Source organism: Myotis daubentonii, chromosome 16 (assembly GCF_963259705.1).
Source record: "Myotis daubentonii chromosome 16, mMyoDau2.1, whole genome shotgun sequence".
NCBI classification, from domain to species: domain Eukaryota; kingdom Metazoa; phylum Chordata; class Mammalia; order Chiroptera; family Vespertilionidae; genus Myotis; species Myotis daubentonii.
Window position 1 is genome coordinate 24,378,782 of NC_081855.1, and position 21,948 is coordinate 24,400,729.

A 21,948-nucleotide genomic window follows, 5' to 3' on the forward strand; every position below is an offset into this window, starting at 1 on the left:
CATGTGTTACTTATGTTACTTATACTTTTTTTCTAACTAGTTTTAAAAAAAATGTTTAGAGTGGGGATTAAATGGTTAAATGTTTTATAAGGTGTGTTGGACGTGAAAAGTGATCTATAAATGCCTATTATTTTTACTAAACAATAGAGCGTACGGCTTTTGTAACCTGAAGAAAGCAGCATTTCAGCATCTCTTCCTACTGGAGCATATGGTGGTTAAGACCATGTGGGATGGATGAATGCCTTAGAGATTGCTTCTCATGGAGTTGATATGCAATCTTTTTAGTATTCCCCATTGCTCTTATGGTGGAAAGTTCCATGGAAGGGAGTGGAAGGGCTCAGTGACATTGTTCCATCCAGTGTTTAAAACTATTGTCAGGTATTCTTTTAAATAAAACTATTAGCCACATGGTGATTGCAAAACAGGATTGCTTCTAAGAGCCTTTGTTTACAGAGTTTGGTTTATTGTATTGTATGAAGAGTGCCTTTGACTAAGTGTAGTGAGATACCTCTTGGTGCTATCTGGACAAGTTTAAAAATTAGGGGTGTTATCTTGAGAGTTTTATCCTAGTGTTTTACAGACCAACAGGAGATAGAATGTTTTGCTACTCCAGGTAACAGGTTTTTTGTTTTGTAACTCTTTAAAGTGTTTTTTTCCCTTTTGACACTCGGGGGATTAATTTACTATTTATTTCTCCAGCTCACACCCTTAGAAAAAAAACATAAAAATATAAATAAATCCCCCTGGCGGGTTTGCCTCTGTGGTTAGAGTGTTGGTCTGCAGTCTGAAAGGTTGCGGGTTCGACTCCCAGTCAAGGGCACATACCTCCTTGGTTGCAGGTTCGATCTCTGGCCCTGGTCAGGGTGCGAGCGGAAGGCAACCAATCAGTGTCTCAACTTTCACATCGATGTTTTGTTTTGTTTTGTTTCCTCTCTCTCTCTCTCTCTCTCTCTCTCTCTCCCCCCACACACACACACTCTCTAAAAAAAATATCCTCACTCCTCAGGTGAAGATTAAAAATAAATAAATAAAATAACCCAGTCAGTGGTTGAGCGTCGACCTATGAACCAGGAGTTCACGGTTCAATTCCCCGTCAGGGCATGCCTGGGTTGTGGGCTTAATCCCCAGTGAGGGGTGTGCAGGAGGCAGCCAATCAATGATTCTCTCATCATTGATGTTTCTATCTCCCTCTCCTTTCCTCTTTGGAATCAATAAAAAAAAATATTTTTAAAAAATAGATCTGATTGGTATAATAATTTTTCCTTATAACTAAGTATGTGTGTTTTTTAAGCCTCACCCAAGTATGTTTTGTTTGTTTGTTTTGTTTTTTTTAAAAGATTTTTAGAGAGGAAAGGAGAGAGAGAAAAATTAATGTGAGAGAGAAATATACATCGATTGCCTCTTGAACACACCCCAATTGGGGATCAAACCCCCAACCTGGGTATGTTCCATGACTGGGAATCGAACCCACGACCCTTTGATGCACCAGATAGCCAAGGCTTAGTTAGTTGGGTGTCCTCCCATGCACCAAAGGGTTGCTGGCTCCATTCCAGTGTGGGCTCAATCCTTGTTGTGTGGGGCACGGCTACAGTGTTTTGGACAGGTTCAAGCCTCGGACTAATGAGAGGACACAGTCCTCTCATGGCCACGTGCAAGTCCCAGCTGGAGGGCAGAGCCTTCCCAGCACAATTATAGCCAACAGCTATAGTTTTAAGCTAGAACCTATGGTCCGAACACGTGGCCTCACGTGCCTTGTGATAGAGTTCAGGTGCATGTAGTTGAGTAGGGTTGAAACTCACGAGAATGCTGTAAACATCTTGATCACACCCCTACTTTGCCTCATAGCATCTGCTATAAAATAAAGACACGGCTTGTGGGCGCTGGCACTGTCTCCTCATCAGGAAGCAGTGTCCTACCGAGACCCAGCTTTCATTCTCTTGTCTGTCTTTTCTCAATCCTTTCATCACCCCCCACTCAGGATCACCCTTGGCTGTGCTGGTATGGCACACCGTTGGGCGGGGAAGGGTGGTGTAAGAGGCAACCAATGAATGTTTCGTTCTCTCATCAATGTTCTTCTCTCTCTCTCTCTCTCTCTCTCTCTCTCTCTCTCTCTCTCTCTCTCTCTCTCTCTCTCTCTCTCTCCTCGTCTCTCCCCCTCCATCTCTCTCTCTAAAAATCAATTTTAAAAATATTTAAAAATATTTTAATGGTTTAACATGTAATTCTATAAAAATTTTATTTGGTCATAGCTAATGGTGTCAAGAGCCAAATTAACACTTTAAAATATTCATGTTTCTGAGCCTTGAAATGGTCAGCAAATGACATGACAAAATTAATTTCAAATCCAACTCAAGCAACAGTGTAAAAAAAATGCAGCAATTTTTCTTCAGGAACTTTGTGCAAATTTTTTTAGAGAAAGTTCCTGACTTCATGGGGAGTAGAAAACTAGCTTAGTTTATTTCATGCTGCTCAATATAATTTGGAATCATTTTTTTTTAAGTCCTAGATGCTTGGGTACAGAGATCTTGCTCCCTAGAGCCTTGTTTCCTGACAGTGGAGAGTAAAGAATTAAATTGAGCTGAAACTAAATTGATTGACATTTTGACATTGTAAAGAGTGTGAAAATAATGGAAATTTTTTCAACTTTTTAAAACAGGCAGCAGTAGAAAGAACTATTTCCTTAAAGGTATCTCAGTTTGCAAAGATGATTTAATTATTTTCCTAAAAAACTGAGAGGCATATTCTAGCACTTTCCCAATTTCTTATGTTACAGTTCAAAGCAAGAATTTAACTTGAAAAGCTTTTGAAAAAGCCTGGATGAGGGAGTTAAAATAGTCTCCTTAGCTGAACAGGCACTGACAGAGGTCTTTTGAGGGAAAACAAAGGACTATGCACTTCTGGGGTGTCACTATAGGAACCTATTTATAAAAGACAACTATACATATTTATGAAATCTTTATCGCTAGCATTTTTAAACGTGAGGGATATTAAGTGTGAATTGAGTAAGGTACATTTCCTGCTGACTTTCTTTTTAATATGTTTTTATTGATTTTGGAGAGCGAGAGAAACAACGGGAGAAGCATCCATGAGAGATCGATCAGTTAGTTGGGCATGCTCCCATGTACTGAAGGGTTGCTGGTTTGATTCCATTGTGCTCTGACCGGGAATCAATAGGGTGCCAATGCTCAATCACTGAGCAACACTGACTGGGCCTACTGACTTCTTTTTAAGACAGATTCAGATGATTACCGTGCCATCATCTTTCCTAAAAGACATCATTTAATGTTGACTTCAGTAAAATCTCATCTCTGCTGTGTCATGAAAGGAACTGGACCCATCACCTTAATAGTTCTGTTTACTAGTAAACAGCCTGCTGCCTTTTTTTTTTTTTTTTTTTAATCACTGCAGGAGGTTGTAATAAATTACAGCCTGGAAGAAGTTTTTAAACTGGCAAGTTTGCCAGATATTTAAAGCAATTTATTTTGGGATGTATCAGCAGATTTTTTTTTCTTACACTGCATTTGGGTGCATGCTGACGCAGCCAGAACAAATCTTTCAAACATTTTCCTTCCTAGAGATGGATGAAGATAATGATGCACTGGACTCTAAGATTCAGACCTTTCACTAACTCTTCACTTGCCAATTGGTTCCTTCCTATAACCAGATCTGTAGAAAACTTATATATCTATTTCCAATATCTATTTTCGGTATGAGTTTGCCATATTTCTAGTTCCTCAGTGCCTTGGTAACAAGTTTTATGGAAGGATCAACTAACAGAAGAATAATTCTGGTTTTAGACACTGAATTTATAGTTTAGATTATTTCATTACTAGTATATTGAAAATTGCCAAACTTCCCAATAGGAAAAGAGATCTGAAAGTTTATATTTAAAAAGACACAGTTCTTCTTGATTTTAGCATATGTTGAGTCTTATGATGACTTTTTTTTAATTTTAGTCTCTTTTCTCCTATAATTGGATAGTGAAATTGTTTGGGGTTTTTTTTATTAATTTTTGGCTCCGGAATCGCTAAGGCAGCTTTAATGATATACATTTTAATCAAGTATTCAGAAAAGCTAAACATACTGGTGCCTAAAAATATTTGTCCTGATGAGATTAGGAGGAGGAGCGATAAGGGAGCTAACTTTTATTGAGTGCCTCCCTGGGGCCAGCCTCTTTTGTAAGCTACTACATAACATGTAGGAGAGAGAGAGGAGATTCTCCTTTTACAAAGAGCTGGTCCCTAGTCAGGTGAAAGGCACTGCTCAGTGAGTTGTTAGGCACGTGATAAAGGCTTAAAGGCTTAATCTCATGAAGGCCTCACCGATTGGTGGGAAAGGCCCTAGATCAGGAGTCATAAAACTGGAGAGTTCCTATCAAAGTGGCATCAAACAAGGTCAACTGGCTCGACTTTGAATTTGTACACATCTGTAAGTATGAGGATATAATCTCTAGCCTGTCTTCCTTTCGGGATTGTTTGGCACAATGTAATTCCCAAGCATGACTGCACACTGGAATCACCTGGGAGCTTTGAAAAATGCTGACATCTAGATTCCAACCTCAAGAGATTATTACGATTTGATTGGTCTTGGGTGCAGCTGGTTACTGGGCGTTCTTAAATCTCCACAGGTGATTCACCTGTGCAGCTAAGGTGAATCTTGGTTTGGAGGATGGTTAGGGAAGCGTTTTGTAAATTTATTTACAAGGGTTAGCAGACTGTGTCGATAATTTGTTTTTTTCCATCATAATTTCAACTGTTTTGCTTTTCTTTTTAAATCCAGCTAATCTCTGAATTTCCCCAGCCTTTAGCACATAGGAAGCCGTTGATAAATTGTTGCATTTATTAACGAACAGCCTTTTAAAGTTTTAAAGTCATCTGAAAAATGGGGTTTGTTTGAGATTCAATGTATACAGACTGTTAAAAGGACCTTTATGTTGAAACATTCCCAAGAAATGTGAGAGCCTTTCTTGCCCACCCCCGGCTCGCTTCACTACTTCGCTCAAGTCGCGGCCGTTTGGGGATGACCCTTCTCCCCCCAAGCCCGACGCACGCAGCGGGATCCGGTGAGTGCCACGAACTCCGGGGCGGGGCGCAGCGGCGGGGTGGACCCGGCAGGCGTGGAGGGTCGGCCCAGCCGGCGCCCCGCCCCGGACGCGGGTTGGGGCGGGCTGCTGGCTGCGCCCTGCCGCCGGGATTCCACTGCCGAGCCCCAGGGCTGCGGTGGCTGCCTCCGCGCGACCCGGCGGTCCCAGTTCGGCCGCCGGGAGCCGGTGCTGTCCGCGCCTCGGGCCGGGCAGATCCCAACGCGATCGCCTCGTGCCCGCGCCGGGCGGGGGCCAGGATGCGGACCTGAAAGCCTTGAGCCGGCCTCATGACCCTGAGCACGTTGACTCGCGAAAGGAAGGCGCCTCCCGCCTGCACCTGCAGCCTCAGTGGCCCCGACATGATCCCCTACTTCTCTGCCAACGCGGTCATCTCGCAAAACGCCATCAACCAGCTGTGAGTGCACCGCGCGCCCTCCTGCCCTCTGCTAACGCTCTGAAAGTTTGCGTGTTAGCAGTCGCTTTCCCCAGCATCCTGGGGAGCAAGCAAGCGAGGGCGAAATTGCACCCTGCGTTCTTGGCGGTCCCGGGGCGTCCGGGGAGGATAGTGGGGTGGAGGTGGGGGTAATTCTTGGAGGCAGAAAGTGTCCAGGGGTGGGGGATGTTAACGGACAGAAGAATCCTTTGCGATAATTTTTGGTAAACTTTGAGGGTATCTGAAAGTGGGGTCTTCTCAGGGAAGTTGTTGGGTGACCGACTGACAGCCGAGCCATATGGCGCTCAGGAGACCGAAGGTGAAGGGCGGTGTGTAGCTTCTGAACAGCCAGCCGGAAACGCTAGGGCTCCCTTGCGGGTCCTGCTGGTGATCCAGCGCCCGTGTTTGTTGTTTTGGTTTTTGTTTCAAATAAGTTTTCATCTGACCATAAGTTTCTGTTGCAAGTCGTTCACACAAAGAAAGGCAGTTTATTCTTCGCTCCCGCTGGTTGTGGTCTGGAATTATTTCAAAAACTGCATTTCAGTAGTTTGGCTGGTTTTCTTGGGGGGGGGGGGGGGTTGTCTTCCCCTGTAGTAGTACATGCTCACAACCCAAGCCTGTGTGCAAAGCTTCATTCACTAAAGTGCAAGATTCAGGCGCATCTTTGTGACTGTTTTTGAAGTCTCTGGAGTTCTCCTTCCTTTAAATTTGTGGTTTAGCCATTTTTGAGAACTGTGGGCTGAAGCTGAATCTCACCTCGCAGTTATAAAGCACAAAGGAGCTGCATCTATTCAAGTCGCATCCTCAAACCTGTGGAGTGGTTTAGTTTACTTTAGATAGCAGGAGTTTGGTCTTTGTAGTGTATTAGCACTCACTGTAGAGTGGCTTCAGGAAAGTCACCTACTGAGGTTTTCTGGACTCCTGGAACTTAAGTAAGGCTTCTGTCTTCCTCCCAGGTCACCCTTAAGGGACTTTTATTTTTTATTTTATTTTTTTTCCCACCCACCCTCCCCTGAGTTCCCTTTCCCTTAAGGGACTTTTAAATGAATGTCCAACAACAGAAACTTTCCATTATTTATTAAAGGTCCCAACAATGGCATATAAAGTGATTTGTAAATAATCTTACATCTATTTAATTATTTTAATTAATGGTTTGCCCTTCTACCAAATCAAACTAAACTCATTTGAGTTTCAACTTTTTCCCTTTGTGTAGATTCATGGTGGAGCTCCTAAAAAATAGCCCCCCACCAAAAACAACAACAACACAGTGCTTTTACTGCTCTGTACTGTAAACTCCACAGAATTAAATCAACTGTTTACTTGTGTTTTCCTTAAAAAAAAAAAAAAAAAAAAAGGATACCTATGGAATGACAAAGAAGAAAAGGAGTAGATAATCTGAAACTGGACAACCAATCTCAAAATAATAGTGTCAACAATATTTTAAAAATGAAAAAAAGTAGTGGGAGCAACTCACATGTCCATCAATGGATGAATGGATAAACAAAATATGTATATAATACAACTAAGTATCTCTTAGTCTTTAAAAGGAAGGAAATTCTGACAAATGCTATAGCATGGATAAACTTTGAAGACATTATTCCAAATGAAAAAAAGCCATAAAAAAGGAAAAATGCCATATGATTCCACATATATGAGGTACCTGGAGTAGTCTAGTTGTCAGGGCTTGAGGGAGGAGGAATGGGAGGTTTGTGTTAAATAGGTACAAAGTTTCATTTGAGGAAGAAGAAAAAGTTTGGGGGATGATTGCATAACAATGTGATTATTTAATGCTGCTGAACTGTACACTTACAAATGGTTAAAAGGCAAATTTTGTTATCCTATGTAATAAAAGGGTAATATGCAAATTGATCCTAACAGCAGAACGACTGGGAATGACTGGTCACTATGACACACACTGACCACCAGGGGGAAGATGCTGAATGCAGGAGCTGCCCCTCTGGTGGTCCGTGCACTCCCACAGGGGAGCTCTGCTCAGCCACAAGCCAGGCTGACGGCTGCCAGCACACCGGTGGTGGTGGGAGCCTCTCCCGCCTCCTCAGCAGCGCTAAGGATGTCCGACTGCAGCTTAGGCCCGATCCCCTGGGGAGCAGGCCTAAGCCAGCAGGTGGACATCCCTGAGGGGTCCCAGACTGCGAGAGGGCACAGGCCGGGCTGAGGAACCCCCCCCACCCCACCCCCAAGTGCACAAATTTTTGTGCACCAGGCCTCTAGTGTATGTATAACTATAGTTTTAACAAAGATCAAACAGGCCACGCTCTCTCTAGAGCAGGGGTGGGCCATATAAGATCCTAGAAATCATTTGGTCTAGCCCTGCCAAGGCGCTAGGGGTGAGTTAGTTAAATGTTTGACCAAATGTAGCAAGCTAAATTTTAAGGAGAGCATGCTGGTGCCTTCTCCTTTTCTTCCCTCAAGGCGCCTGCATACCTTTGCTTTCTCCTGAGCTCCAAGGGCCCTTCTTTTGCCTCTGTAACTTGTTTCCTGAGCCCACGCAGACCAGCTGGCACATTTCTTCCACGGCTCACTTCTACTTCTGTGACTTTCTAAGTAAACTTTTGCTTGTATTTGAGTCTTGGCTATGAATTCTTTCTTAACCAGAACTCAAGTAAAACGATTGCTGAACGAAGGTCTAACATCTGGTGCCCTTTGCCACTAACACATCCAGGCTCCACTCACCTCCAACCTGTTGTATGCGCTGGAAGCCTTACCAGACTGCATTGCCTGGACATGCTGTTAGCTGCCTTTCAACTGTATTCACCCAGTGGGAAGTAAGAAAGAAAAAGAAAAAAGATTAAGCAAAATTTTAAAAGCAGAGCTTATAAGCTTTTAGCAGGGGCGGGAGGAAGGGGGTGGTGTCAGTTTTTAATCTTGCTTCCTAGTATAATCAAATAAGTCCAGATTTCTTTGGGTAAGTCTTTTGACTTCAGTTTCCTTCCACTGTAAAATGAGAACACAGTGGGTCCTACCCCCAAAAGATCATAAGACACTATAACACTTTGCAAACTACAAATTCCTGCACACAAAAAAACGAGTTAATTGAAATTAAACAATACCTAATAGCTGCCATTTATTGATTGCTTGTTACTGTGCTACAAGTTTAATGTATATTATCTTGTTTAATCATCACAGCAATCATGTGAACTTCTTTGTTCTATTTACAGATAATGAAGCTGAGGGTTAGAAAAGTTAAGCTTTGTTCAAGGCCATAAAGCAAGTAAATGACAAAACTGTCTTTAGAATCCTGATCTGTTTCTTGGGCAGGTGCTGTTAACCACTATAAAAATGATATTCTGTCATTGTAGTTGCAAGTTAACTTACACTCTTAGGAATTATCTTTAACTGGTGACATCTTCAACTTAATAGTGAAAAATATATTTGCTATACTAAGAATTTTGATGCTAAGGTAGACAGTCTCTTAAAGAATTTGCAAAATATTTCTCTTTTTGTCTCTTGCCACTGTTTTTTTCTTAAAAGAGACTAATATCCTAATATTCATTTATTCTAAAATGTATTTATTAGTGTTGCTTTAGTCATCATTTTTATTGCCTAGTTCATCATTTAAAAATCTTTAGGGATCATTCTGAATACTATCCCAAATTTTGTTAACTTAAACATTTTTGGCACCTAATGCAGAAATTCCTATTTCGGGTCCATGGTCATCTAGAATTCTATGTACTGGCTTCAGAAACTCCTTAAGATTATATGAAAATATTGGGTAGATAAATATATGTTAAAAATCAGATTCTCAAAGTAATGTGATCTCATAAAATATTAAGAATCTCTTTCATAAAGAAAAGTGTTGTTCCTAAGGCCTAATATCGTAACACTCAACTGGTGTGAGCATTTCTCTGTGGTACCAGATCTGTACTAAGTAGCAAAGACTAGTGGGAGCAACTACTAGTAAAAGATTAAGATTTAGGGCTCTAAGAGAAGACTGACTCAAAAAGGTTTGTGTGTATGTGTTTTTAAATATATTTTATTGATTTTCTACAGAGAGGAAGGGAGAGGGATAGAGAGTTAGAAACATTGATCAGCCACCTCCTGCACACCTCCCACATCAGCCACCTCCTGCACCCCTCCCACTGGGGATGTGCCCGCAACCAAGGTACATGCCCTTGACTGGAATCCAACCTGGGACCTCTCAGTCCGCAGGCCGACGTTCTATCCACTGAGCCAAACCGGTCAGGGTAACTCAAAAAGTTTTAAGTGTATATGTGGGGAAGGGGGTACTTTGACACATGAATACTATTAGCCCAGTGGTTCTCTTTTCATTGCTGAGGACCCCTCATAAGAGGTTTTTTCCTTCTCTTGTTTGCTACCTCCCATTTGCTGTGGGTTTAGAAGCCATGTAACAAATCCTATGAGAATTGTGTCAGAGTGAAAAGGTCAGAATGAGATCCTAGAGACTCTGCTATGGAGAAAGCTCATGACCTTTAGAATATGGCCTTTGGATACTCATTTTGGTGATTTCACAGGCTCTTTCTAGTTCCTTGACTTTTAACTGTTAGGTACTGTATCATTGAAAATAGAGAATAGCTGAGGTTTTACTGTATCTTATTGGGAATTACATGATCATTTTTAGATTAAGGTGTCCCCTTGCCATTGTATACAATTCACCAAATATGTGTAATTTTTTATGTATCATTGAAGATATTAAGTGATAGGATTCACTTCAAAAACAAAGTATAGTTACTGTCATGAGTGTTAATTCTACTAGAAAAAAAAAAAATGTGAGCAACCCAGAGCATCATCTAATCAGACTCAAAAGTCTTGTCACACCCCTCAAATGATTGTGAAAAGTTTCATTCCTCTAAGAGTCTATACATACTTTTTAATAAAAACAAAATTCTGAATTTCTGAAAGATATAGAAGCCTATGTTGTTTTTAGGGATCCAGCATTCAACCTCTGAGAAATGGTCACTAAGCAAGGGGCCGAGGCTTTTGTAGTGTTGTTATGTGCCAAACAAATAGCTGATCAAAAGATAGGTAGCTATTTTTGTGTCCTAAAAAGTTCAGGGAAGGATCAAGGATTATTAGATAAAATGCTGGCAAAACCTAACATTAAAAGTGTTCCCATTATGAAAACCTGTTCAAAAGTGTTGAAACTTGCCCTAGCCAGGTTGGCTCAGTGGGTAGAGCATCAGCCTGAGGACTGAAAAGTCCTGGGTTCTATTCCTGTCAAGGGCACATGCTGCAGGAGGCAACTGATCAATGATTCTCTCTCATCGTTGATATTTCTATCTTTCTCTCCCTCTCCCTTCCTCTCTGAAATCAATAAAAAAAAAATGTTTTTAAGTGTTGAAACTTAAGTGATTAAGACATTGCTTGATTTTTTTAATGAGGTTACTTTGAGCTTTTTGTCCTTGACCTAAAATGTTTATTTTCTTGTTTCATATATGAGTTTGACTTCCTAGCTTGAAGTTTGACTTCAAACTCAGCAAAAGAGGAGCGTATCGAGATTATTATCCAAAAATGTATCTTTTAATGAAATTGAAAGGTGGAAACAGTTTTATTTTTGTTAAATTAGTAATGGTACTAGTGCTCTATAGTTGGCCAAGTGAATTCAGTTTTGCTCTATATTTACGCAAATGATTTCACATGTGCTCATCTCTAAACTTAAGCTTGCATCTGAATCACCTAGATGACATATGAAAACATAAATTGCTGCCCCACATCCCCAGAGTTTCTGATTCTGTAGGTTTGAGGTGAGGCTGGAGAAGATGCTGCTGCTGCTGATGGTCCAGGGACCACATCCTTAACCCTTTGAGTGCCAACCAATATCCTAGGAATTATGCTAAAATTGCCAAGGCATTTTTGCTGATTTTACAGCAGTTTAGGAAAAAAAGTATGAATCGCAAGTAAATGAAGTTACATATTCAAAAACTTAAGGAAACCTTTACTACATTTGTTTTCATCTTTGATATATATTGTTTGCTGATTGTATTATAAAATACTAGTAGAAAAAAATTTTTGAACAAAACATATAATGTTAAAATAAAGTGCTCCCGGCATTTTTGGCGAAAGACAGGAGGAGCGCAATTGTGCTCCCTAGCACTCTAGGGGTTTTAAAGTATTCCTCTGAGGCATATTGGACAAGTTGTCATCAAGTTTTACGGAGTAAAAAACTAAAAAATGTTAAAATGGTCAAGTGATTGTTTTGGTGGTTGTTTTTTGCACAGGGGTTACATGATTTGTTGTTGTTGGTAGAACTAAACTAGAACCAGCATTTCCTGTCTCCCAATTCAGAACTCTTGTGGTCTGCATTTGAAGTTCTGATACATATATCTTTATATACATACTAGAGGCCCAGTGCACAGACTCGTGCACTGGTGGGGCCCCCTGGCCTGGCCTGTGGGGATCAGGCCAAAACCAGCTCTCCGACATCCCCCGAGGGGTCCTGGATTGCTAGAGGGCACAGGCCAGGCCAACGGACCCCACCAGTGCACAAATTTGTGCACCAGGCCTCTAGTATGCATATAAGATCTTTGGTTAATCTCTTCCCGCCCTCCCCCCTCCTTCTGAAATTCATCAGTCTGTTCCGTGTTTCCATGCCTGTGGTTTCCACTCCTGCATTGAGCATCTGCCCCTTGGTGGTCAATGCGAGTCATAGCTACCAGTCGGACATTCGAATAGTCGGCCAGTTGGCCAGTCGGTTAGGCTTTTATATATATAGATAGGAACAGTTCTTTAGGTAAATTTCTAGCAGTGAAATTTCTGGGTCTAATGGTATGTATAAGTTATATATTTGATACATACTGCCAAATTGCCTTCTGAAAAGGCTCTGCCAATTTGCTCTTACCAGTTGTAAGAGTATATCTTTCCCTGTATCTTCACCAACCCTGGTAATATTACTAATGACATTAAATAGCAGTTATTTTTTTACTATGTGCCAGGCATTGTTTTATCATCTCATTCTCTCTTCTTAACAACCTTATGAGTTAGATATTACACTCCATTAGAGATGAGAGACACAGAGATGTTAAGTAACTTGTCTAAAATTATAGTCAGGATGGAAACACAAACACAAACACAAACAGTCTGACTCCAGGATCCTTACTCTTAAATACTTCTCTAGCCGAGGCCGGTTTGGCTCAGTGGATAGAGCGTCGGCCTGCAGACCGAAAGGTCCCAGGTTCGATTCCGGTCAAGGGCATGTACCTGGGTTGCGGGCACATCCCCAGTGGGAGATGTGCAGGAGGCAGCTGGTCGATGTTTCTCTCTCATCGATGTTTCTGACTCTCTATCTCTCTCCCTTCTTCTCTGTAAAAAATCAATAAAATATATTTAAATACTTCTCTATTTGCAAATCCTGTATTACTATGGAAGTTTAGCATCTTTTTATATTTGTACTGGTCTTTTTCACTTTTCTGCTATGATTTGCATGTTTGTACTTAATAGCCATTTTTCTATTGGTATTTGTTTTTTTCTTTTTGATGTATTTTGCATTTTCTGGATATGTGGAAAAAATAATTTTTACCAGCTTATTGCATGTCTTTTAACTTTGCATCTTGTTATAAAAGTTTTTAATTTTATGCAGTAAAATGTGTTAACATTTCTCTTATGATTTCGGAATTTTGTATCTTGCTTTAAAAAACCCTTCCCACCCACTCCAAGGATTATAAAGGTTTTCTTTCACATTTCTTTCTGATGTATCTATACTTTTAAAATATTTCACTCTTTAAAACATCTGAACTTTTCTTTATAGTGTGAAGTAGAGATGTAACTACCTTTCTTCAAAATGCATAATCAATTATTTAATACCATTTGTTTAGTCCGTTCTCACTTCACTGATTTGAAATGCTACACATGTTGTATATTAAATTCTAACAGATATTTGGGGTCTTCATCTATATTATTAAGTCTTGTTAATATGTTTTCTGTCCATTTACCAATACCATACTGTTTTACTTAACATAGATTTAGTGATTAGTTTGATATCTTGTATGTCAAGGCCTACCTCTTTTTTTATGTGCTAGTTATTCTTGCTTATTTTATTTTCCAGATAAGTCTTAGAAACAGCTTGTCAATTTTCACTTTTGAAAATCCTCTTGGGGCCCTGGCTGGTATGGCTCAGTTGGTTGGGCATCATCCTGTGCACCAGGGGGTTGCTGGTTCAATTCCCCATCGGGGCTTGATCCCCAGTAGGGGGCATGCAGAAGGCAGTTAATCAATCAATCGATGTTACCCTCTCACATTGATATTTCTCTCTCCTCCCTTCCTCTCTCTCTAAAATAAATCAGTAAGCTATTCTTTTTAAATATAGATTTTTTTATTGATTTCAGAGAGGAAAGGAGAGGGAGAGAGAGGTAGAAACATAAATGATGAGAGAGAATCATTGACTGGCTGCCTCCTACACGCCCCCCATTGGGGATAGTGCCCGCAACCCGGGCATGTACCCTGAACAGAGATGGGACTACAACCTTGGCATATCAGGACGATGCTCAAAGGTTTCCTTAAACCAGTGGTCGCCAACCTTTCAGAACTCACAGACCACCAGTCTAACCAACTGTACTACCCAGCCAGAGTGTGGAATATATATTTTAAAGGGTGATCAAATAAGTTCACTAGTTAATTCAACTAGTGAATTTTCTAGGTGTTATATAGCCTTCAAATATGAAGGAAAGGTTAATGGTCCTTTGTCAGGGTATAAAGATGCATTTGTGTTTTCATTAGCGGTGGTGGTAACTTTGTGTGGCTTTCTCCACACTGTGCTTGTTTGAAGTCAGTACAGCAGTAATTGGCTTGGAATTGAAGGATGGAGGGGAAAAGCTCTCAACTTTGGCCTTATTGGAACCACCTTTAACCAAATTAACTGAAGATTAAATCTGCACAATGACGATGAACAAGAATGGTGAGGTTGTGACGTGCTCAAGTCAGATTTTCTTTGTGATAAATCTAGAGTGGATTTTTTAAAAAGTGTTGCTCTTTGTCTTGTGTGTTCACCTGTAAGCACTCCTGAAATTGGGCAATTTCTTTAGACTTACTCGGAGAAACCACTGCGCAAAAGCTAAATAACAGGATGCTGTCATTCATTCTTTGTTTCTAACAGCTTTAGGCCTTGGAGTGATAGAGAGACTCAAACATCTACGATTATCTTGCTGATATTTCTTCTTAGGTCTCTCCAGTAAATGTGAGTCCTCTTGATTATCATACATTAAACTCCTAAGGGCTAAAGGACAGTGGTGTAGATGCAGCCACATTAATGTTTCTGACTTTCTAAGGTGACAGAAAAAAAAGATTATCCTAACTACTTTAAGATAGGGTTAGTTTTGCATTGTTGAATGACACGGGATGTTGCTGCCACGAACATAATTAGGGTTTAACTTGAAGAAACGTGCTAAGAACATTTTTAGGTGTTCCTGTGATTTGGAAGGCATGTAGCAAATGATATATAAATAGATTGCTAGTGTTGCACACCAAAGGGCAAGTTTGGGCTCACTTCCTCTTTGCAGGCTGTGCAAGTTGAGTGACTCTTGTTTTCCGAAATTATCTGTTTTTAGAGGGTGTGACCCTTCTTTTAGTAACCTAAGGGATTTGGCATTAGTTATGTATATAAAGCAACAGAATCCAAAGACTTGAATTACTCAAAGAAAATCCTCAGCATAAACCTATTCTAGAGCATTATTTTTTAAAGTTGTAACAATTTTGTTTTTCAGATGTAGAAGATGTAGAATTATTTTTTTTTTCCGCGACCAGCTAGGGTCAAATTATTACTTATGTTTGGGAATAATATCTGCCTCATTTCAGAGAATTGTGGAGATCAAATGAGTTCATTAGTTAAAAAAAAATGAAACAATAAAAGTTTCCCATGAGATTGTTTCTTTTACCATCTATACTTAACACTCGTTGATAAAGAGCTATACACATATTCATGATCCATAACGAGACATTTCAAGCCCTGAGAATTTTAATTGTGGACTTTATATTGCTTATCTTCGGTGGTATCTGTATTCTTAAAAGTTTATGCTAGAGACTCTTCTGTTTGCAACCCAAGGAACACTTTAGCAATCTTCAACACCTCGGCAAAAGGCTGATCACGTTTATGAGCTCAGCTTTTGTCTGTCTCATCTCTGCTGTTCTCTGAATTTTGTGTAATAAAAGGCAGTTGATCGCCATGGGGGATTAATTGAATGAGAATGTTCCTGATTTTTCTTCACTGATTTAAAATAAGTATCACATAAGCAAAAAAAAGAAAATTCTTTTTAAGCAAAGAGTTCTTAAAGAGATGCCATTTCTTTGGGACTCTCCTCTGTCCCAGGTACCTTTAAATTACTGTTTCCCCAAAGTTAATATTCTCAGTCCAAAAAAATTTAACTTCCTATTATTTTATCCCCTTTATCTTTGTGAGGAGTTTTAGTTTGAGAAATTGGGGTATCAATGGGGGTTGTAAATTATTAGTGAATTTCACTTCCTAGGAGATGAATGTAATAGATTCAAACAATGTGTGAAACTTAACATCCCTTTCACCAGTTTGGTATAGAACATTCTATCAACTCCACCTCTGTGATGTTCATCTTCTCCAATAAAATCTTATACTCACTTCCTTAAATAGCCCATTTCTTAAGTACTGCTCTGTTTTTAAAAACTTAAAAGGTCTCTTGGGTCACATATTCAGAATCCTACTTGCCATTTGTTCTTGTGGCCAATAGTCATAGTCTGGTGTTTAGAATGAAGCAGACTTGAGTGTCAATCAGAGTTTCACCACCTAGATATAGACTGTACAACCTTGAATATATTACACTAGAGGCCTGGTACACGAAAATCATGCACTGGGGGGGCGGGGCCTCAGCCCAGCCTGCGCCCTCTTGCAGTCCAGGAGCCCTCCGGAGATGTCTGACTGATGGCTTAGGCCCACTTCCCATGGGGATCCGGCCTAAGCTAGCAGTCGGACATCCTTAGAGCTGCCACAGAAGTGGGAAGTCTCCCGCCTGAGTGGCGCTCTCCCTGTGGGAGCACACTGACCACCAGAGGGCAGCTTCTGCATTGAGCAGGTTAGAGCTGAAACTGGCTCTCCGACATCCCCCAAGGGGTCCCAGATGGCAAGAGGGCAGGCCAGGCCAAGACCCACCGGTGCACGATCAGGGTCAGGGAGGGACATGGGAGGTTGGCCAGCCAGGGAGGGGCCTTGGGAGGGCTCCAGGGCGTGTCCTGCCCATCTCGCTCAGTTCTGATCAGCCAGACCCCATCAGCAAGCTAAACTACCATTCAGAGCGTCTGTCCCCTGGTGGTCAGTGCATGTTATAGCGACTGGTTGACTGCCCCCTGTGGTTAGTGCACATCATAGCAAGCAGTTGAGCGGCCTTAGCATATCATTAGCATATTACGCTTTCATTGGTTGAACGGACAACTGGACACTTAGCATATTAGGCTTTTATTATATAGGATAACTACCATAAGCCTTTCTTGTCAATAAAATGAAGCCAATAATACCTGTAAGGATTAAATGTAATGTTTGTGAAGTACTAATAGTATGTACTCAGTAAAGTTTAGTTAATATTTTTGCTCTTTTGACATGAGCCAAAGTATAGTAGAAAGAACTAGAATACAAAGTGTTATGCCAGTCTGATGGTAAAAAGTTTATCATTTGCATCATTGTCATAATTTCACCTATTCTGGGCAAAAGGTGGGAGATACAAAGGAATACAAGATGGTTCCTGCAGTCAGGATGTTCAGTCTGTTGAGGATATAAGACAAGGTCAATAAAAGGATAAATATAAACATAATTAAGCACAGGCTAAGTGCCAGAGGAAAGGTGCAGTTGGTGCTTTACGTGTTCAGAGGACAGAAAGGTTTTGTAAATGAGCCAGTTAGTGAAGGCTTTATTAGGAGTAAGATTTGAGCTGGGACTCTGACCTTTATTTCTGGTCCTCTTAGGTGTCTTGATTTGTGTAAACAGAGGTAAAGAGTACTTCAGTGGTGAGAGAAAAGGAAGAACTAATGTGGCAGATGTTAAGACCATATTACAAATAGTTTTTGCTGAATGACTTCTATTAATCATTTGTGGTAAGAAGGGAATCTTTTACCAGTGGTGTTCTTTAGGAAATTTCTATGAGCATATTTTTGATATATTATATGGGCAGAATTTTTATCAAGTTTTTATTGAGTTACCCTCCGTAAGCAGCATTTGCAGACTTTACATAGCTTATTTAGGAAGGCTGCCAGTTTTACAAGGCTGTTGTTATTGAATCAGTACCAGTGGCTGGGCGCACAATGTGAAATCCCCACAGGCAGTATAAGAAGAGAAATAATTAAACTATCTGCTAGTGGCTTTATGATTCATTAAAGAAGGAAAGAAAGCACAATCAAGTAATCCAAAGCAAAACTTCTTTCTCTGCTTCCTCCAGGTGCTTAGCTCTAGATAGTATTACATCAGCATCATGTGGTAGGCAAGGTGGTTCCCATGGTACAGAGGGCTTGTAATATTTACAGTGGACTGAGCTATCAGGGGAGGTGTGCGCCAATTGCTATTTTTCCTTGTTCTTATTGACTTGGCTACCAGTTCAGTGGCCCAGTTGCCAATTGATGGCTCAACTTATTTAGTGTTCTCTAAGCAATGTACAACTCCTTAGTTTGTAAGTCAAATAAATATACATGGAAGCCATCCTAGTGGACATGAGGATCTTCTATACACATCAGTTAATAAAGATCAGGAACTATATAAATGCAGGTTACATTAAGCCCAAACAATAGTTTAATGATAGTGATTCAACGAAGAGTTGCTACAACTACTGAAATTTAGCAGATTGTGATTTATTACTGTACTCTTCTGCACAGATAAATTGCAAATTGAGACTACATAAGAGAAACCTAGAAACCTAAGTATTTCTGTTTAGTGAGTCTAAGTAAATTTAAACCTAGTGTAATTTTTTTTTCAAAATTAAAGAAAAACTGAAGATTGTAGACTGGCTAGTTATATCTCTGTAATTTAAAAACTAAAAGCCATTGTTGTTTTAATCATACTTTTTTCTTTAACCTACTAGGAAGTTCTTGAGTGTATCTGTTAAGAACCCACTATAGTCCTGGCTGTTAATGAGTTGGGGCTTGTTCATTTCTGTTGCTCTTCTGTGGTCAGTCTCAGTAATCATGGAGGTTCACTATACCCATACTACTGGAATTTTCTCTATTTTTTTGCCATTTTAGATGCTTGGAGAAATTCTCAGCAAGGTCGTGAGCCCCTTTTGTCAGAAAATGAGAATGTGTATTAAGCTTTTTAAAAAATAACCTCTAGTCTCTTTCTCTGTTGAAATAAAAATCAACAAATAAATATTGAATACCAATGCTCTTCTTTATGGCGATCTTACAAACCACCTTGGGGGAATTTCCAAATAGAGAATCCCTTTTGCTTTAAAGAGTTGTCTACCTTATACACAGTAAAGTTGATAATATCACATTCTTTACTACCCACTCAGTTTAAAAGTGAACTTGTCCTGGGTGTTGTTGTTTTGCATGTAACTGGTCTTATTGGTAATTAAAAATCAGCAAAGCAAAAAGTATTGCTTATTTTTTTAGTATTTATAGATAATACATGTTTATTCTAGAAAAAACAGAAAACATTGTTGCATTTCTCTCCTCCCCACAAAAGGCATTACTCTTATTCTTGTCTCTCAAAGATACTTACTGTTAACACCATCCAGAATTTTTCTATGTATGGATATACCTTTAAAAATGGGATTGTCCTCTATCTACTGCTTTGTAATCAATTTTTTTTTACTTGGCATGTTGGGAGCATCCTGCCATTGTCCTCAAATGCATTTATTTATATATTTTTAAAGAGTTGTTTGTTTTTCACAAAACTGATTCAAATTCTTCCCTATTGTTGCATATTTAAATTGTGTCCAGTTTTCTGCAGTTGTAAACAAAGCCTCACTGAAATGAATGATTATCCTTGTACCTAAATCTTTGCACATGTCCCTCTAAGAGAAATATCCCAAGGCTCAATTCTGGGATTGCTAGACAAAGGGTATACATATTCCTAATTTTTGATACAGATTTCTAGTTTGCTCACCAAAAATGTTGTACCAGTCTACATTCCTGCCAGCAATTTTAGTAATTCATTTTCATAGTGCTCCTGCAATGATAAAAGTGAAATCAAGGTAAATATGATTTTATCCTTCAAGTCATATGGACTACTTGAGACTTAGAAAAGTTGTTCCTCATTTGTCTTTCCTATGAGGAACTTATTTCATACCTAAACACTGATAGAAAATACTTTAATTTGTAAGCTATGTTGAATAGAACTAGTGGAAATATGAAATAATAGTATATTGATAAGATGAAGAAACTATCCAGAGGTGTTGTTGACTATATATGTAGTGCTTATGAATTTAGCTTTGCTCTCCATGTTTTCATTTTATTCTAAAATCATCCCCATTTTTTACTTAAAGAATTTTAGACCCAGATGATAAGCAAACAGACTTAATCTAGGGTCCTGCCACAAATTAATTTAGACCTTGAACAACATTTCATTGTTTTCTATTTAGGAAGTGTTAAGCATCACTGAGATTTCTCATAAGGCCATCTTACTAAGCATACTGAAATTTAAAAAGGTAAATACATTAATTTGTTAATGCTTGTGACTATACTTATGAGATTAGCATTTCCTGATCCTATTTATAGGAAGTAGTGGGTATATTTCTCAAAATTGAGGAGATTAATACTTTAGGGAACAAGCTGTTTCAATTCTTGAAACAAAAGTTTTCATCTTCGAGGCTGAATGAATATTAAATATAAGAGAAAGAAGAGTGTGTTTCTTAAAGCTGTTAAAGAATCTTACTTTGAATGTCACCAGCAGATCTAAACAGTAGCCAGAGGGGCTCTGGTGGACTTAAATTTTAAAAGGAAAAAAGAAAAAAAAAAAGATGGGAAGGAGGAAGGAGTGTTAGAGGGCAGGCCGCAGTTGCATGGTTAGTTGTCTTCCTTTATCGGAAATTGAGCTGCTTCCTTAATGAAGGTGTGTGTTTAAATCACGGGCAGAGAAAGTGTTTTCGGGTGAAGTTTCACCTTTTGTGGTGGCAGCAGTCCTAGACATGCTGCTGGAACACAGAGGATGAGTTCAGCACCTTCTCATCAGATGGTATCTCTGTTCACTGCTCATCTCTTTTACATAGCAAGCCTTTGTTCACTGGAGAGCAGACCTCTCTGGGTTGGCCTGTCCAGCCACTGACAGAGACTGAAGGTGACTGATAAGAAGTCCAAAGGTCAAAATGGACTAGTGTGGGTCAGTCTGACTTTAAGTGGAAAAGGCATCTTTTTTGCCTGCAGACCTCAAAAACTGAATTGCTGCCTGGGAAATGTTCAATTCAGATCCACCAGCTGTCTTTGCAGTCAGCAGAGCAGAAAAGAATAACACATTGCTTAACTGGTGTGATTTAATTGAATTGGGTTGCTAGAGATTTCACTCCAGAGATGATTTCTGTGGCAATGTCACTTGCTTACTGTGAGAAAGCAAATATCAAATAAAAAAACAAAGATAATCCATAATCACTGGGGTATTTTGTTGGGTTTCAGAATGGAAAGTCAATTAGCTTTGATTCAGGTATTTCATTTACTAACTGGCCTGTTATTAGGATGTGATGGAGCACAAAATAGGAAAAGGCAAATAACATTTGCATTTCTAATTTGGACTACTGCTTTTTAATTAAATTGGCTTTACTAAGGCCCAGCTGGTGTTGCTCAGAGGTTAAGCATCGATCTGTGATCCAGGAGGTCACGGTTCGATTTCTGGTCAGGGCACATGCCTGGGTGTCAGGCTCTCTCTCTCATCATTGATGTTTCTATCTCTCTCTCCCTCTCCCTTCCTCTCTGAAATCAATAAAAAAATATTTTTGAAAAAAAAATAAAAAATATAATGGCTTTACTAAGTATTTTGCTAACTTCAGAATTCACGTATTACAAATATGTGATTATTAACCTGATTAAAAGTCTCCTTTTTAGTAACTGTCCTTTAAGTTAGCAGTGGTCTTTACATAACATACGGTTACTGAGACTATAAGCTATTGTCCTTGTCCTGTAGCAGAAAGATTGTGAGCTACATAATTTGCAGGGCCCAGTGCAAAATGAAAATGTGGAGCCCCTTGTTAAAAAAGATTTTTAAAATTTCAAGACAGCAACAGCAGAGCCTTAAACCAAGCGTGGGGCCCTTCCAGTCACTGATCCTGTGGGACTACACAGATCGTAGACCCATGAAGCTGGCCCTGACTGTGGGATGTGCAATTAAATAGACCTGAAGTCTATCAGAGCTTTGCTACTTATTCACTTGTGTCTTTGTGAATCTCTGTTTTCTCTTTCCATTCTGTATCTTCCTGTTCTATCTTTTCCTGTTCTATTCTGTCCTCTCACTGAAGTTGCAGAATCTACAGCAAGAATGGGAGTGTGCATACTTCTGCCCATAGTCCATTTGAGCACATTTTAGAAT

At 39.7% G+C, this 21,948-nt stretch overlaps 1 protein-coding gene across 20 annotated transcripts in view; it reads left to right on the forward strand.

Moving 5' to 3' along the window:
- SSH2 (slingshot protein phosphatase 2) overlaps nucleotides 1-21,948 on the forward strand; it is a 223,231-nt gene that overhangs the window by 112,742 nt on the left and 88,541 nt on the right. Inside the window, exon 1 of one of the 20 annotated variants that reach the window (XM_059669265.1) lies at nucleotides 5,168-5,498. The exons of 15 other annotated variants lie outside the window; for them this stretch is intronic. In XM_059669265.1, the coding sequence (XP_059525248.1) occupies nucleotides 5,371-5,498 (128 nt within the window). In that variant the 5' untranslated portion in view covers nucleotides 5,168-5,370. Of the gene's footprint in view, nucleotides 1-5,167; nucleotides 5,499-6,866; nucleotides 7,173-21,948 lie in introns of those variants that run through there. 4 more of the 20 variants (XM_059669267.1, XM_059669276.1, XM_059669281.1 and 1 more) reach the window with 4 other exon arrangements.